We start from the raw sequence: 17,528 nt of genomic DNA, 5'->3' as shown, positions 1-17,528 counted from the left end.
GTATCAACGTAACGAGCGTCAGGAATACATACGTTTGATCTACGCTCGTCTCATCTTCGTACTTCTTTCTCTGTATCACGATGCTTCAAAGTTTCTCATACCCTCTATTTTTTTTTTCAAGTTTTTTTTTTCTGCGTTCTACAGAGCAGTTGAAAAGAGGTAGTCGTTATAAAAATTGAAAACTTTCCATGGCAAAAGGGATTGGAATCAAGAACGTAAGTACAAATTGTTGGATGATTCTCGATTCCAATTTTGCCACGAGGAATGTACAATTTTTATCGTGTGCGTTTCTTTTTTTCTTTTTTTAAACGTCCTATACATTATCATCCGTTCGCGTTCGATTCACGATCATTTATAATCAAACTGACGACTTGGACATTTTGAAACGATCGATAGGGGTAATCTGCGAAATAACGATTTTATGCAAAGAAACACACGTCTCTTCTATTTAGGCCGTGCAAACACTTAACCGGACAATCGAGCCCAATAATGTGTGATCGTTCTGTTTAAAGGTGCCCCACGAGGTATGTCTAGCACAGGTTCGCAAAAGAGTGCTCGAAAGACCCACCAGTAAGTCACCCTCGAATCTAACTATACAAACACCATATAATTTATGATTATATATATACATACAAATATATATATACATACACGTATATATGCATACATGCACAGAGTGTTTCCATATGAAACGATCAGATTTTGTCTGTGCGTTCTGTGAATAAGAGAAAGATAAAAATATTCCGTCGATATTATTTTAAAAAAGCTTTGTTCATAATTGATGACAAAACGAATCGAATATGTTTATCCTGCTCGTATTGACAGAATAGATTGACAGAATTTGACAGAGTTTAATATGGAAAGACTCTGTGCTTATATTATACATATGTTAAGAAATATACATGTAAATGTACAAATTGAAGGTACTGTATACGATTATTATACACTCCCATATCTAGCCTGAACAAGAGGCGACACACTTACAAGGATCGTCGAACGATCCCGGGACCAAGGGGCGGCCATAATGAGAGGACACTATTCGACCTCCCACCTACTCTTGATTTCAGTTAATTTTTCCCAAATCAATTCCTAATTAAGTACTCTAGACACACGTATATACATCAGCTGCCTTGCAGATGTACCGTTGCCAGCTCGGCGAACAACGCGTGCTTTTTGCACCACGATTTTACGAATTTTTATATTTTTAAATTTTTCAACACTTCAGGGAATACATTTTATCAGCGAAACAGCGTTCGCCGAGTACGTATGCAGGCGCAATGTATCTTATTCGTATGTTTCGTCTTTATTGAAGTTGATGTTGAGAATATGAAAATTAACGATGAGAGCAGGCGTTGGCCGAGTAATCACCAGTGTCTTTGTCACTTTGAACACACTCGTAAACATATTCCTATTTGTACATGTCTGTAGGCAAGTTGTAGCTTGACAGAAAAAAAAGTACAATAGAAGGAAGTATTTTTATTAAAATTCACATTTGTGGTGCACAATCTTTTTGAGACACCCTGTATATTCGAGTAAAGGAAATCGCGTCTAAAATGGGATTACAAATTCTGATAACCCAAAGCTATCCGCTCATACCCAGCCACCCTCGATTAACTCTAACCAGTAGAATTGACTGACACGGTAGAATCATTAGTGTACGTAATTTTAGTGCTATTCAGAATTGTTTCCCTTCATTTTGAATGGTTCATTGGTAGTAAAGTAATTGTATAATTAAAATTCTGTACAGGGTGAATCGCCTTAAAAATATTTTGCATAATATCAAGGGGTGTAATATGAGGGATAATTGATTATTTTACACGATAATTAACGAAATTGCATATTCAAACACAATTTATCAATTTACACATAAATTCCTGGATACCTCCCAAAAACCTCGTTACGAAAATTATTTAAACCTTTGACCGAGTTAATATCCCAAACAGTACTGTTGTAAATAAAATGAAACTAGCATTTCTAAATCCAAATAGGACCAGCACTGGGTTGAAAAACCCTCTGAACGCGACAGACACATTTTCTGCAACCAATTTTTCTCTTTCAATCTATATCACCAATTTCACTATTCCATAATCTAGTTTTTCTATTCGCAATCCTAATCGAGCACCGCTTCAATTTTTCACAAAATCAAAAATATCTTGCAAAGGAAAAAGAATATGAATATTCACAGAAAAAAAAACGATTTTTTCTGTGTTTCGCACCCAACACACGCGATACTCATTTGCATGGTGGCATGAGTTCACTCTTCTGTGGTGAAGAAAACCTTCTTATGGAATCTTATATAGCTTTGCTCAATCAGCTGGTTTTTCCAATGTGTTTATGCATCGCCATAAGTGTAAACCATATTTAATATTTTCTTTGCGCTACTCATTTGCCTGATAACAATTGCTTCAATGTTCGTAGCACGATAGATAAGGATAATTTACCTTGCAGGAAGGATCAGGAATATCTGAACACGTTTGTAATTCTGAAGAATTTTAGTCTTCAAAGACAATTGAGTGTACAAATGAATAATTCCTTCCTGCAGGGAGTTGAGTAAAATATTCACTGTACGAATACCCGAACAGCTAATCAAAGTTGATTACCATATTGTATCAATTAGCTGATGATAGGTTAGCTTTATGCCGAACGGTTTCCCAGTGAATAATAGAGTGTCTGATTTCACCTGATGCACAGAAACACCACTATGGCTGCTTCTGCAAATAGCGCCAATAAAAAACGAACGGGACCTGGTGGTCCTGTTCCTGTTGACTTTCCGGGACATCACTGCCCTGAAGCAGCCAATCGATACGGACGACACCAAAGGTGGCCTCTCGAAGTTCGCCAAGTTAGCCAGATCGGTCACCAGGTCCAGATCGGTTCTTGTCTCACAGTTCAGCTCCCATCTGCCTGCCCTGAAGGATTCCGCGTTACCAACCACCACCAAACAATCGCATTTAGCTCATGTAAGTTAATTATAAATTTAAATGAAAATTACAAAGTTACATTGCGTTACATTGATGCGAATTTTCCAGATGATGTCCTTAAGCGGCGACGTTATGCCGCAGTACAGACAAGAGGCGCCGAAAACTCCGCCGCACATTTTGTTACATTACTGCGCGTTCAAGGCAATCTGGGATTGGATCATTTTGTGTTTGACATTTTACACGGCCATCATGGTACCATACAACGTCGCCTTCAAAAACAAGACCAGCGAGGATGTGTCTCTGTTAGTCGTCGACAGTATCGTCGACGTCATATTCTTCATCGACATTGTCCTAAATTTTCACACGACCTTCGTTGGTCCCGGTGGCGAGGTGGTGTCTGACCCAAAGGTACAAACTGCACGATGATCAAGTAGAAATGAAGGATCATAAGTGAGAAATTGATCAGCAGGATGTAACGTTTCCATTTCCCTTTGTTGCAGGTGATCAGAATGAACTACCTGAAATCATGGTTCATCATCGACCTTCTAAGTTGCCTTCCATACGACGTGTTTAACGCGTTCGATCACGACGAGGACGGTATAGGTAGCTTGTTCTCCGCTCTGAAGGTGGTGCGTCTGCTTCGTCTGGGTCGGGTAGTTCGGAAACTAGACCGGTATCTGGAGTATGGAGCCGCGATGCTCATTCTTCTGCTCTGTTTCTACATGTTGGTTGCTCACTGGCTGGCCTGTGTCTGGTACGTCACTTTAAGGTGATTTTACCCTGCCCACACACTGAAAGGTAACACGGCTGCGGCAGGATTGACGGCTTCCTCGACGTCATTCCATCCTTTTGATTCACCGTTAACCCTACAACACATCAAACACACAAACGTACATACACACACATACACACACATACACATCTGTACATAAAACACGCGTTGCTGCTTTTCAACAGCTTTACACTCTCTTATTCTAATCGGAGGCAATCCGAAGTGTCTTCTTTTTTCTTTCATTCTTTTAAATCTTTCAAGTTAATTTTGTTCTTTCGATAGAAACCAGTTTGCCGCAGCTTTTAGAATGTTACAGATGCCCACTTAATTTACGTAACTCTGGTTCCGAGAGTCAGGAAAGAAGGATAGACTTATCTCGCTATTAAAGCGAGAAGAAACGTTGCATTTAAAACGCTGTCTAGTTCTTTTAGAGCGGCTTCTTAATTATTTTCGCTGCTTGCTCGCGAAGCGGCATGAATGAAGTAGCTGCTCGAGATCAACGCTATCTTTGAGGATGAAAGTCTCGACGATGCTAACGTTCTGCCCTTTTCTTCGACAAAGAATCTTTCCCTTTTGTCGTCGGACGTCGAACAGACGAAAGACGGGACGTAATAACGGTGGTCGGTCTCTTTCATCGTTATTACGTTAAGTTGGCAAACCTCTTCGTTTCCAAAGGTATCACGCTTCGAGTATTTAATCGTGATCTTTCTCGCGAACCGCTGTCGGAACAGAAGGAATCTGGCCTGAAACGGAGATTGTCGAGAAGACAAAAGAGAAGTGTAAAAGGACAGAGGTGAAAAAGATACAGAAAAAAGAAAAAGAAACGCTTAACGCGCGATTAGTGGATGAAAAAAGAGCATGAAGCGAGCTTTCCTCACGCGTCTCGATAGTGTACCCTGTCATCCTTCATTCTCTAACCTAGAGGCTGTTTTTATCGACGAAATTCCATCCAGATAAAAAGTGTTGTTGCGTTAAAGGTACTCGATAGGGAGGTCGGATGCTGACAACGGGGTCCAGTATTCCTGGCTGTGGAAGCTGGCCAACGTCACCCAGTCACCGTACAGCTATCTGTGGACCAATACCAGCACTGCACCGGAACTGGTCGCAGGACCGTCCAGGAGGACCATGTACGTCACCGCGCTCTACTTTACGATGACCTGCATGACCTCCGTGGGTTTCGGGAACGTTGCCGCGGAAACCGACAACGAGAAAATCTTCACCATCTGCATGATGATCATCGCTGGTAAAATATTCTTTGCTATGACGATTAAAATATCGTAGATAGAAGTTGAGTTCTCATTAGACAGGTTATTGTCGAATGTGAGCCTTGGTGCGTTGATAACCCGTTCTGTCGTACCCAAGCTGTCGCTTATACCGCGGTGTTAAAGGGCGCAAATTGCGCTAAAAGAAATAATCCACACCCCAGCAGCAACCACCACCCAGGTGGCGCGGGGTTGGTAAAAATTCCACTCATGGGCTTACCAATCGTCGTACGGGTACGGAAGACCCGATACTTGACTCATTGTCGGCGTGTAAGGAATTTTTGTCTAGGGCTAACAAGCTAACTCGAGTGGGTTAGCGACTACACCCACCAGGCGCTTAGCGCCCAGAGTTCTCATTAGACAATATGTTTGTATGCCTACAGCCCTACTGTACGCCACGATCTTTGGTCACGTCACCACGATAATTCAACAGATGACCTCCGCCACCGCCAAGTATCACGACATGCTGAACAACGTGAGAGAATTCATGAAGTTGCACGAGGTGCCGAAAGCGCTAAGCGAACGGGTGATGGACTACGTTGTGAGCACCTGGGCGATGACCAAGGGCCTAGACACTGACAAGGTACTCAACTACTGCCCAAAAGACATGAAAGCGGACATCTGTGTTCATCTAAACAGGAAAGTCTTCAACGAACACCCAGCGTTCAGGTAAGCGGTATCCGCTACTTTAACCAACTTGATTAATTAAACAGCTAACGCGTGTAATACGATTAATGTTTCATAGGTTGGCCTCTGACGGTTGCCTGCGCGCACTGGCGATGCACTTTACAATGTCGCACAGTGCGCCCGGCGATTTACTTTATCACACAGGCGAGTCAATCGATTCGTTGTGCTTCATCGTGACCGGGAGCCTCGAAGTGATCCAGGACGACGAGGTGGTGGCGATTCTTGGAAAGGGAGACGTCTTCGGAGACAGCTTCTGGACGAATCCGTCCGTGGGACAAAGCGCGGCCAATGTACGGGCTCTGACCTACTGCGACCTTCATACCATCAAGAGGGATCGACTGTTGGAAGTGTTGGATTTTTACCAAGCTTTCGCAAACTCTTTCGCCAGGAACCTCGTACTAACTTACAACCTAAGCCACCGGGTAAGAACGTTATTTAATTACAGTTGGCTAATTTGCTGATTGCTCAAGGTCCTCTATGGCCCATGTGTTGTTTCCTATGAAATTTTAAGTGTCCCGCCCTTGAGCAATCATTCCTCTTTCCAAACAATAAAGAGTCTTGGCTAAGGTTTCAATTCTTTATTGAACTCTTAACATACCGAATAACAATGCGGTGTGTTTTTCTTGGGTTTCTTTCGTCGACGACGCAACCAACCCGTTTGCGAGAATTCAAATTCCAATAACATACATCCGCGCTCACATCCATACATACATACATCCATATAGTCTTATATAACAATGGTAGCAATCCATGTTGTACGTTTCATCGATAGAGTTTGATCAGGTTATCAAGAACTCTGATTAAAAATGATTGATGACTCACCAGGCACTAGATAATAGGCATTCAAAAGACACAGCAACTCGTACGATATTATGTATATCTGTTTGTTAAATATCGCGACATGGTGTTCGTAGGTAGCGTTACATGGCAGACTAAAGTCGTAGATATGATTGATATGACAGGCCGTTACAGAGGATATGTGAAACTTTCTTTTCGATTAAATTAACAGTCGAAACAGGTGGAAAGAAACGTGTTAGTATAGAAGAAGCTTACGAAACGCAATTTAATTTTATCATTTGCTGACGATGACGATCGTTCGTGTAATTCATAACCGATTGTTTCTATTTAGCCCTTTTCGAAACGAAATGATTCGAGTTACGAAATTATAAGTACAAACGTAAATCTACGATCGTTATTATTTTTATCTCATCGCATTACAGATACTGTTTTACAATGACTCTTGTTCTAGGAAGCTGTTGGTATACTTGAAATAGCCTGACAGATAGTTGGAGTTTCATGCGGATCTCTGGTATCGCAACTACTCTTTCACCTCCTTTAAATCCTCGCTGTACATCTTTCGTCCAGCCATCTGCAATATAACTTTCGAGGTGGAATCTTGATCCAGAACCGATCTCGAATCACGCGTGTCTTCTTCTACCTCTGGAATTGGGCCTACACCCCATACCTCGCAGTGTTTGATCTTGAAGTTCTCTTTGCCACTGAGTTGTACGTAGTTCTGGAAGGTCGTACATGATACGCTGGATTTACCATTCCCGTACTCCCAATCTAGCCAGAGACCAGGGTAATTCAGTTGGCCGCCCATCAGCAAACCGTTAGGCATAGTTTGTTGATGAAGATTCAGATACTGGTAATGATTGTTGTAACCGGACGAGGAAAACGTTAGTATATCTGGTTCTAATTTGAAGAGAAAAGAAGTTTGATTTCCTATGAAATTTGGCCCGATCGCCCAACTGTCTGAAGCGAAACCACCGAATACGTGGTCGTCCGTATCTTGAAGTATCATGATCGTGGCTCCTTGCATAGTAATTCTTCCTAGCATAGTGGAAAATGATTCTCCATGAACTTGACTGGAGAACAAGAATCTCCATTCGTTGCGAACTTCTTGAGGCAAGCTTAGATTCAAGAATAGAACGTCGCCCAGCCCGAGAATACTAGGGAAATGCGGTATATTTTCTAAACCTCGGCAGATCGGTAGAAGGTTCAAATCGTTTATTCTAGCACTGGTGTTCTTGTCTCCTTTTTTCTGGGAGACTAAGAAAAGGCACTGGAAAACGTGCGACTGAATCACCTTGAACGTACCAGCCATGGAGAACCAATTTTCAATTTGATCTATAGTTAAAGAGTCGCTGTGCTTAACCAGATCTTCGCACAGACTTCTAGAACGCATTCCTATTCTCCTGGTATTTACTGTGCAGCCAATACTGCTCCAAGTTAGATAATGAGCATTTCCAGAACTCTTCTGCAGTTTTAAATAAGAATTTATAGTAGCTTGTACATATTGAAGGAACGCAGTGGTGGGTATTTCATGTTTCTGTTCCTCTTCTGAGAAACCATTGAAAATTAAACTAGTTCTCTCCTCTGGACTACCACGAACGGCAAACACGTATAACCGTCCAAAATTCTCTCCGTTGATAGTAGATACTCTCTTTCCGGGTTCGTGACATAGGAATCTTACCACAAATTGCAATAATACGTCGTCTAAATGGGTTGACCAGTGCTTAAATATGTCTTCGCGTTTAATGGAACCAGAACTACGGGACATGGACTTGAACAAATTCTCCACTAAGGTCAGCTCGTCCGCGGAAAGTATATTCGCAGAGGATGCGGAACGGCTCGTACCATGACCCATCTGAAATAATTCGATTAATCGATGCAATAATCGTGACTAAAAAAGCAAGCGTTCTTCGAGAATAATATTATTAGCCAAACCTTTCGAACGCGAGGAACACTTTGCACCACAATCCATACACTTTGTCTGTTTCACCTATAACTTCGATTCGAAACGAATCACGACGGTAAAAGTACGCGTTGGACCGCGTACTTTTTTATTTTTAAAACCTTTCACGATTCATCCGAGACGAAGTTCCAGGACGGAACTCGTCGGAGACCGGTCCGCAACCTTCTTGATAAATAAAATATTTTGAGGTTAGTCGAGTACGGGTAGTCTGCTAACAGTGCGCCTATCGACTGCTGCTTACGCGCATGCGCAGTTGAAATATATAGACAGGGGAATCCCCTCCATCTTAATTTTCCGATCACAAAAAGGAAGCAATGTTCTTCGGCTCGGCTGACAAAATTCTGTCGTTCAACTTAACCACAATTTGCTAAAAACGAAATATTTAAACACTAAATCATTGAAAGCATTACTTTAAGTTATTTTTCTTTTTTATTAGGAATAATGAAGCAAAAGGTTCAAATACTCGATGGAGTTTTAAGGGATTGTTCAAATATACTTACATTTTATCGTTTAGCGTCACTTGAACTCAACCCATGTCAAAATAATTATTAACGCCCAACAATTAACCGAATAATGCTCACCTACATTCCTAAGTACGTAGGGTGGAAAAACCGATAGAAGGTTTGACGCGCTATGAAACAATTAATAATAGCGAAGAAGGAACTCGAGGGCAGAAATAATTGTTCCGGACCCCGTAAATAAAACATACCCGTTCGTTTGCGAGTACTTTGCATCAATCGCTCCGATTAACTCGTTTAATTGTGAATTATAAAAAATGTTCTATATGAAATGAAAAATATTTTTCACAGCTAATATTTCGAAAAGTGGCTGACGTTCGTCGAGAGAAAGAGTTGGCCGAGAGAAGGAAAAATGAGCCTCAGTTGGATCAAGCACAGGATCATCTAGTGCGAAAAATTTTCTCGAGGTAGGGACAGATTTATTGCTCACTCCCCTCGAATGGATGTCGTCGAATCCATTCCATTTTTTAACTATTATTTCTTCCGGTATGCCTCAGTCTCTATAAATTATTAAAGAATTATTATAAGAATAACGAAAGCTTATAAAGCTTATAAATCTTTCGATAGGGGCATATCGGAGGAAATCAATTTTAAATTGATCGCTAATTTGAATTTTTTAGGCGTTTAAATATTCGTTCGTAAAAAGAATTTTACATTAATATTTATTTTTCTTTTTTCCTCTTTATAATGCAGGGATATTAGGATCTGAATTGGAGCTGAAATAAGATGGGAATCTATTTGTCGCTGATTTTGATTCGAAATAAACCATAAATTTCATGAATTTACGAACGAATATACAACTTCATAAACGATTAACCAATCATCCAGCCTCGATTTCTCCACTGTTGTATGGAAGACCAAACAAACATCTGGTCTCTGTGTCTTTACAGATCCACAAGCTGACGATACACACAACTTTATTTTTTTTTTTACGAGAAATCTCAGTAAAAAGAAAATTTTAGATAGAGAGAGAGAGAGAGAGAGAGAGAGAGAGAGAATGAAGAAAGAATGAAGCAGAATGAACGTTCAGACAATTTGAATGAAATCAAACGGGTACTGACTGCATTCTACCTTCTATACTTTCGTATACTCTTCTGAAAGAAGAAAAGTAAAGAAGAGTAATAATATAATCCGGCTGATAAGGGTGTTTTGGTAAGAAGAGTATACGTGTGTAACATACAGACACGATTCAAATGTTAATCACTAAATACGAGGCAATCATTAACGTTTGAATCATAAAATAATAACATGTTAATGTTAAGTAAAGTGAGCAAGAGCATGAGTGTGTGAGAGAAAGTGAAAAAAAAAAAAACCAAAAAAATGAGAGAAAGCAGAAATTGTGTGACGTCAGCGAGAGGCGATCACGTGGCACAAATTATGTACAATTCCTTTCGTATCTCTGGTAAATTGTTGATTGTTGATTGTTGATCGTTGCTTGGCTGGCCTGTTGTCCGTAAAGGTTCAAGACCGACGGGGATGCCCAGATTGGCGCGACTAGGGCCGCGAACGGACGGTCCCAACAGGATTCCGACGAGGAGCTCACCGTGAACGTCCTGCCGCCCTGGCCCAGTTTTAGGCAATTTCATTTCTTACGTATTTATTTATCTTCTTCATTCTTTTTTATTGCCATCTCTGCTACTTCTTACGTACACACTTTATTATGATTAATTATATTAACTATATTTATTGATTCGATTATGATTCTTCTCATTATGATTATTACCCATACGTTATTTATTATTGTATATCGTTATATTTTATATTATTATTAACTCTCAAGCTGTGATTTCGTTTTTTCTCTTTGTAGAGCATTTCACTGTTACACGATTCAAACCTCGTGTGTCCTATGAGCGAAAACAAAATGGAAAGAGAAGGAACGTTGTGTAAAATTAGATTGATGATATTCTTCTTGTTCAAATGTTGCATATTGTTTAACAAACACGTATTTCCACTCATAGAACAGTGAGGGTTTGATCATTTAACTTTGAAATGCCCTGTATGTTTACATCAGTGTACAGGTTGTATCGAAACGTATGTGCATTGTGAAAAATGCGAATTTTTCACAGTGTACGTGATCTTTTATTTTGAAACACCTTGTACACTGATGTAAATATACATCCGAATATTATTATACATCATAATTATATACGTGTATATAATACTGGACGCGTCGATTCTGTATATGCGTAGCTGCGAATTTAGCCGAAACATTTTCAAACCACGAGAGAGAGAGATTGAGAGAGAGAGATTTTTTCTGATCGCGCGATCATTACCGGAAATACGTAAGCGACGATGGAACGTGTGCGAATCTTTTGACGTTATATCTTTTGACAAATATTTTTCTATTATTTCCTCATCTTCTTCTTCCTCTTCTTCTTGTTCTTCTCGTCTCGTGTTTGAAACTCGCTCCAACGAGAGTAACGATAAGTGCATCTCGAGAAATTGCGACGTTCGAAGGGTATCACACGGATGTGCAATCGCTGTACACACGCTTGAAAGAGAAACTGAATACGTAATCTCACTTTAGCACGTCTTCGAAACAGCCCAGGCAAATCGAGCCTCGTATTTGAAATTCAATATTTCCTGTAGCCAGGAAAAATGACTGATACATACATATTGTCGCGTGCAATGAAGGCATCTCCTAGTAAAGTCAAGTTAACATTGGTAGAGCAAATGGTAGAGTATGCAAGGCTAGTAGGAAAAATCCATTTACCATACTCGTGTAAGGCCCCGTAAGGCTTACTTTATACATGTATGTAATGGTAGACTATAGTAGCTCTAGTACACTGAAGTGATGGGAGAAGGTTAATGGCTGACAATGAAATGGTGGTGAGCCTGAGTTACATTGTTAACCCTTTCGCTGCCACGGTGCGGTGGTCCTATGGGACCGGCGCTTGTCTTTTCATTTGGGCCATGGTGGTCTCAAGTGACCACCACTAAGAAAAATGTGCTATAGACAAGATTGTACCGTTATTTCTTTGCCATTATAAAATTTTTAATATGAAATTTCTGGCCCACTGGTGCAAGTTCAAAAATTCGCATAGCATCGAAAGGGTTAAAGTAGTATACTAGCGTTAGTAGAGAAAGTCTGATTACTATACCGAAACCAATCGTGGGATAGCACCGTGGTAAAGTAAATCTACCACTAGCTTTCATTCACCACTCCAATGTACTAGCGCTAGTATACTCAACCTGCTAGTAGCCTTCTCCTCACCATTCCAATGTAGTACTGCTAGTATACTCTAGCAATACAACATTCACTGTAAAAGTTAATCTACCACGGTACTATTTCACTCCATCAATGAAACGAGTATAGTCAACGGATTTTCCTACTAGCATCGATGTACTCTACCAATGTAAATCAGGTTCAAGGAAAAGTATAGAATAAATTAGCTGTCTGCTACTCGGTTCGCTCGTTTCTGTCAATATTAAATAACGTACGAACAAACGTGTAAGTTATTGAGCTCCGTTTGCCTGGAAGCCGCATCTTATTCAGGTGCGTACACATTGAAACCTCGGTGCCATTACAAACTTTGCCATTTTTGACGATCACTGCAGTTCTGACGAATGCTAGAGTGCTGTAAGATATACGGCTTTAGAGGGTTATGCGCATCTTTCTCCCACTATATATTGTATATGTATATCTACATATACATATACATATATACATATGTACATTTTTTTTGCGAAACCAGGATTGCGTAGAGCAGACTCGAGGACTCTTCGTCTCTTTCACTGATCTTTCACTACCCTTCTTTTTTTTTTTTTTTTGTTAGTTTTCCAAAAAGTTGATTGTCCAAAGCGAAAGTTGTAGCAGAGTCCTCGACGTGGCTCGAGCATCCGATCCTTTTACGATTTTATGCAACGCCGAATGCATGTGACGTACACACTCTAGGATTCAAATTTCTCTTTGTCACCTGTACTTACGTGTACAGAATGTCTCAAAATCCTCGTACGCTGTGGAAGCTGCAAATTCTTCGCAGCAGAACGAACGAAAGAATTTTATAAAATGGTAATGAAATTTTTCATTCGTTTCGCCACGAAGGATCTGTAACTTTCACGGTGTACAAACCTTTTGAAACACCCTGTATTCTTTATACGTATATACATACATATATGTATATATAACGATGCCAAGTAGCTGCTTGAAAAACAGCCAGACTGCCAAGGAACAGCGATATCAATCTTGTAGAAGCCTCGATCGTGTAGCATGTTACATGCATGATAGATACTAATAGCGTGTTTTGTTTTCTTCCATCGATTTGCATTAGAAACCGGGAAACGAAAGAGGCGTTTAAATATGTATTTAGAAGTTTTTCTAGTTATGATTTGAATGTTAAAATGGCATTCCTAAAGTTGATCAAGCAGCTCGTTACCATTTACAACTGTATCATCGAACGTTGCGTCGATGAACCTGTATTTGAATAAGTTAATACACGTGGTGCGAGGAACTATAGAGTATTATTTTTGAAGAAAGTATCGATAATTTCTAAATATTTAAATAGTGGTTCATCGACGCAGGCCAGATTTTCCCGTATGTTTTATCGGCATTTTTATCACCACTAAGAATACTTTCTTTCGAATCCTGTAGGCACACCAAAGTAGGTTGCTCGTGAACACCGCTGGAGCTGTCTCCCTTTTTCTAAGCCTCAGTAGAACGAACTTGACTCATTTGCTACCAAAAACCACAAAAAATGAAACAACTCTTCACCTCATCCCTACAAAAAAGAAAAAAAGAAAGAGCAAATCCCCATCTCAAAAAAGAAAAAAAAAAACACACTGTAATGACAGCAGAACGAATGCTCTCTGATCAGAGAAAAGGGAAAGCGAAAAGTTTCACCGAGCCAAAGTGAAACTTTCGGCAAGCAACTCCCAAAACCCCACGACTTGTATACACCATGTATTTTATTATTATCCCCTTACTTACTTGATCAGTCGCCTAGTGAAACCGACCTTTAACCCCGTAATGTAAATAGTCCTGTGACCATCTCTTTCGATACTAAAGATGAGCGTTCTCGCTCTCGACATTTTTTTTTTTTTCTACACAGATTCCGCAGGGAGAGACACACTGCTGACGTGGAGAAAGGAGACGGTAAAGATGGAAAGGACGGGAAAGAGGGAGAATCGTCGCATACTAGAAAACTCTCCACAGCGGAGGAGACCACTGCCGTGAAGACGCGACCGGGAAAATGGGGACGACTGTTAGGTAAAATCGCGATTGAATTAATCGATATTACATAGTTGAGGAAGGCTAACGAAGCGTTTCGTTTAGGGAGCTCGAGCCTAGACTCCGGTAGCGAGGCAGGGACCGGCGTGGACACGTTTAAACGGTCGCTGAGCGCTAGGGATGCCCGTGCAGGATCAAGCGCCGGTGGTAACAAGATATTCCCAAAGTTCGGCAAACTGAGCGGTACCATCGAAGAGGCGGGGGACGCAGAGAGCGGGAAGGACGGTGGCCAACAGCAACAGCAGCAACAACAGCAGCAAAGCACAGTCGACTCGAAGCAGCTGCAGCTTCGTCGTTTGGAGAGTTACGACGACGGATTGATCACCACGCAGCCGAGCCACGAACGCGAGATCCTCGCCGCGGTGCTCGAGGTGAAAGTGGACTTGAAGCTGGAGGTGCAACGGGTGAATCAACGATTGGCCAAGATCGAGGATATGATGCAGACGTTGATGAGCCGGTTGCCAGCGTGCAACGCGCAACAACAGAAGAGTTCGAACAGCTTAGGACCAGGCGGGGGCGGTGGTTCGTCTCAGGCTCAGTCCGGTCAGTCGCAAAGTTCGTCCAGCTGTCAGCAAGGCTCTCAAGGGACGCAGACGAGCGAGCAGAAGGTGTCGTTAGCGACCACCTCGACGTCCACCACGTGTACAGAGAGCTACAGGGAGCAAGGCACCGCGACCGAGCGAAGCTCCAAGTCTCAGGAACACCATCATCATCACCATCATCACCATCAGTCGCAGCAACAATCGGACAGGCTGAAAGAAACGGATTACAAGAGCTCGCCCAGAGACGTGAGCAAAGAGTTGCTCGAAAGGCTCGCCCAGGCGTCCACCTCTCGAGGAGACGACTCGACTTCCCTCGGACCGTTGATTCTGAGGAAACGGCGGAGCAAGTCGCGGAACAAGGGCGCTGCGCCTTTAGCGCCCCTTGCCACCCAGCCTATTAGCCCGTCCGAAGCGACAGAAACTACGCAGATGCTCGAGTGCACCGACGATAGGGAGCAAAGCACCGTCACCACTGACAGGAGCGACAGGTCGGACAGGAAGAGGCCTCCGCCCAGGACCAGGGAGTACTTGTGAAAGTTCTTCCGGCTCCGAACGAACGTCTCAGCGTTTCTGGCCTGAGGATATCCACGCGTGAAACAGCGAAGAACGAGATTTCAGAATATTTGATATTCGATGGAACAAGAATGAATTTGATTCTGATGTTTTTTCAACCAAAATAATTGCCTTACCAAGGTCTTAGTTGTTCGCCGAAAGTATCGATCTAAGGGAAAGTATTCTGGAAAGGATGAAACAACGAAGAAGAGTGTCGTAGAAGAACTCGTTCTCGTCGAAATGGTGTATCCTCGAGCAGACTGTTTCACCGAACATTGTTTTTCAACGAAGTGATAAAGTCGACAAACGATTAAATAAATAAATCGTATTATTGGTTAAGTTCACCGCGTACGTTTAAGTACACGCTGCATTTTCGCTACTCGCTTCGCGTATGGTCTTCAGCGAGCTTCATCGAAGGTCGTCGGAACCTAAAATAATTGAAAAGTACTAGCAGCGTATCGTCGAATATAAAAAAAAAAGCAACAAAGAAGGAAAAGAAGAAGAAGATGTTGATGATGACGAAGAAGAATAAGGAGGAGATGAAATCTCCGGCTACTAAAATCTGGCATATTTTTGCATGGCCAAATCACGCGGTAAAGAAACCAAGTACATATATCGAATTAACTGCTTGCGACGGCTTCTTCGAGACATCGAACGTTAAACGAGAGAAAGAAACTATTCAGAATACTCACGTTCTACAACTAAAGTACACACAAACACAGACACATACAGATACACATACTATAATTGTAGGTTTACACGCATCTTAGGGGATCTCAGTTAAAATTGCGGAAGCGTGCGATACATTTACAAGCGAGCAAGTTCACGGTTCTCAGAGGCAATCTTCTGAGATTCCCTGCAGTATCGAAGCAAAATATTCTCTTGGATCGGTGCTGTCCACGGGTGCCTTTAGGAGGTGTTCATCAAATCAGAAAATCCCTTGTTCCCCATCTACCTGATTTACTATGAGCCTAAGAAAAATGAAACCCTCCCATGGACAGCACTGTCCTGAACGAGAGCCCATGTGTCTACGCGACCAACCTACTCGCGATCCGAAGATTCTCTACTTTGTTACGTTGAAAACATGACCTAATCCCGCGTATGGTGGCATTCACGGAAGCCAAACAGCAATATTAGGTGTATATATCTCTTGTAACTACGGTCACGTGTATATAAGTACTCGTAAATAAGAAATACGGCGCGCGTGTTCGTGGCAGCGCGTTTGCGAGAGTGCATCACGTTAACGCGTTAACTGCAATTGCTTTTTTTCTTTTACTATTGGCATTTATCGGTTTATGTAATACAGGGTGTTCGACAACAGGTGTGCAAAATTTTTAAGGGTGATTCTAGGGATCAAAATAAGACGAAAATCAAGAATAACGAAATAGCGTTTGCGGCTTTCTTTTCCAGTAATTAACGTTTAAAGATTTGAGCAAAAAGTGCCTGAAACCTGCAACCCGCCCAGCACCGACGACTGATCGTCAGGTCAGCAGGGGAAGGTACAGTCGTAATCAAGAATCGTTGAATAGTAGAAACTTATCTCGTGCTATTTTGTTTCTCAGTACTACTATTCTATTCTATTTCGAGTTTTCTTGGGCTTCGCCCAAGATGGCGTTTCAGAGGGCAGCGCCTCCTATATAGCCCCCTCTCAGTACTACAACATTCGACTTCGATTCTTGGTTATGAGTGTACCGATCCCTGCTGACCTGACATTCAGTCATCGGTGCTGGGCGGATTGCAGGTTTCAGGCGCGTTTTACTCGAATTTTTAAACGTTAATAACTGGAAAACAAAGCCGCAAACTCTATTTCATTATTCTTGATTTTCGTCTTATTTTGACCCCTAGAATCACCCCTGAAAATTTTGCCCACCTGTTGTCGAACACCCTGTATATAGCTGTCTGTGAGTTATGCAGTTCAAATGATTTCTGTATAGAAATGAACGTCTCTATAGGGATACTTAACAAATTGATCAACTTGAGTCTAATTTATGTGAACCTAAAGAAAGTTAAAGAATAGCTTTTTAAGCAGTTAGCGCGTTAAAATGATTCTTTTCGTCTTTTTCTCGACTTCCAACGCAGCTTTTCAGAAAACAGACAATTTCCATTCGCAAGCATCCATCATGAAAGAACCGGGAGTACATTTTGTTGCGTTGCTGTCGCTTGTTAACCACTGGAATAACAAACAACAACAACATATATATGTATACACACAATTCTGAAGGACAATCAAAGATGGAAAGTATTGATCTCGCATATAGATCGACGCGATTAATCGATTAAGGCTATAGG

The 17,528-nt window shown here is 41.5% G+C and overlaps 2 protein-coding genes across 11 annotated transcripts in view; one reads left to right on the top strand and one right to left on the bottom strand.

The window, feature by feature from the left end:
* LOC114880982 (potassium voltage-gated channel protein eag) overlaps nt 1–15,578 on the top strand; it is a 40,823-nt gene extending 25,245 nt beyond the window's left edge. For 2 of the 10 annotated variants that reach the window (XM_046287739.1, XM_029197550.2), the window contains exons 5-16: nt 513–570; nt 960–1,066; nt 2,692–2,960; nt 3,030–3,329; nt 3,422–3,690; nt 4,671–4,936; nt 5,339–5,624; nt 5,701–6,064; nt 9,210–9,325; nt 10,378–10,494; nt 13,967–14,124; nt 14,191–15,578. In XM_046287739.1, the coding sequence (XP_046143695.1) occupies nt 513–570; nt 960–1,066; nt 2,692–2,960; nt 3,030–3,329; nt 3,422–3,690; nt 4,671–4,936; nt 5,339–5,624; nt 5,701–6,064; nt 9,210–9,325; nt 10,378–10,494; nt 13,967–14,124; nt 14,191–15,221 (3,341 nt within the window). In that variant the 3' untranslated portion in view covers nt 15,222–15,578. The remainder of the gene's footprint in view (nt 1–512; nt 571–959; nt 1,067–2,691; nt 2,961–3,029; nt 3,330–3,421; nt 3,691–4,670; nt 4,937–5,338; nt 5,625–5,700; nt 6,065–9,209; nt 9,326–10,377; nt 10,495–13,966; nt 14,125–14,190) is intronic. The other 8 variants (XM_046287740.1, XM_046287743.1, XM_046287742.1 and 5 more) reach the window with 8 other exon arrangements.
* LOC114880984 (MTOR-associated protein MEAK7) lies at nt 6,206–8,650 on the bottom strand. The gene is made up of 2 exons (XM_029197558.2): nt 8,373–8,650; nt 6,206–8,292 (listed from the first exon to the last, which is right to left on the bottom strand). The coding sequence occupies exon 2, from the start codon at nt 8,290–8,292 to the stop codon at nt 6,961–6,963; it is 1,332 nt and encodes a 443-aa protein (XP_029053391.1). The 5' UTR covers nt 8,373–8,650; the 3' UTR covers nt 6,206–6,960.
* Nucleotides 15,579–17,528: the final 1,950 nt, after the last annotated feature.

This window comes from Osmia bicornis, chromosome 11, assembly GCF_907164935.1.
Source record: "Osmia bicornis bicornis chromosome 11, iOsmBic2.1, whole genome shotgun sequence".
Taxonomy (NCBI): domain Eukaryota; kingdom Metazoa; phylum Arthropoda; class Insecta; order Hymenoptera; family Megachilidae; genus Osmia; species Osmia bicornis.
The sequence above is the reverse complement of the archived record's forward strand: the minus strand, read 5'-3'. Positions and strand labels throughout refer to the sequence as shown.

Coding starts and splice junctions, on each gene's coding strand:
- LOC114880984 (XM_029197558.2), bottom strand. CDS start 8,292: ATGGGTCATGGTACGAGCCGTTCCGCATCCTCTGCGAATATACTTTCC.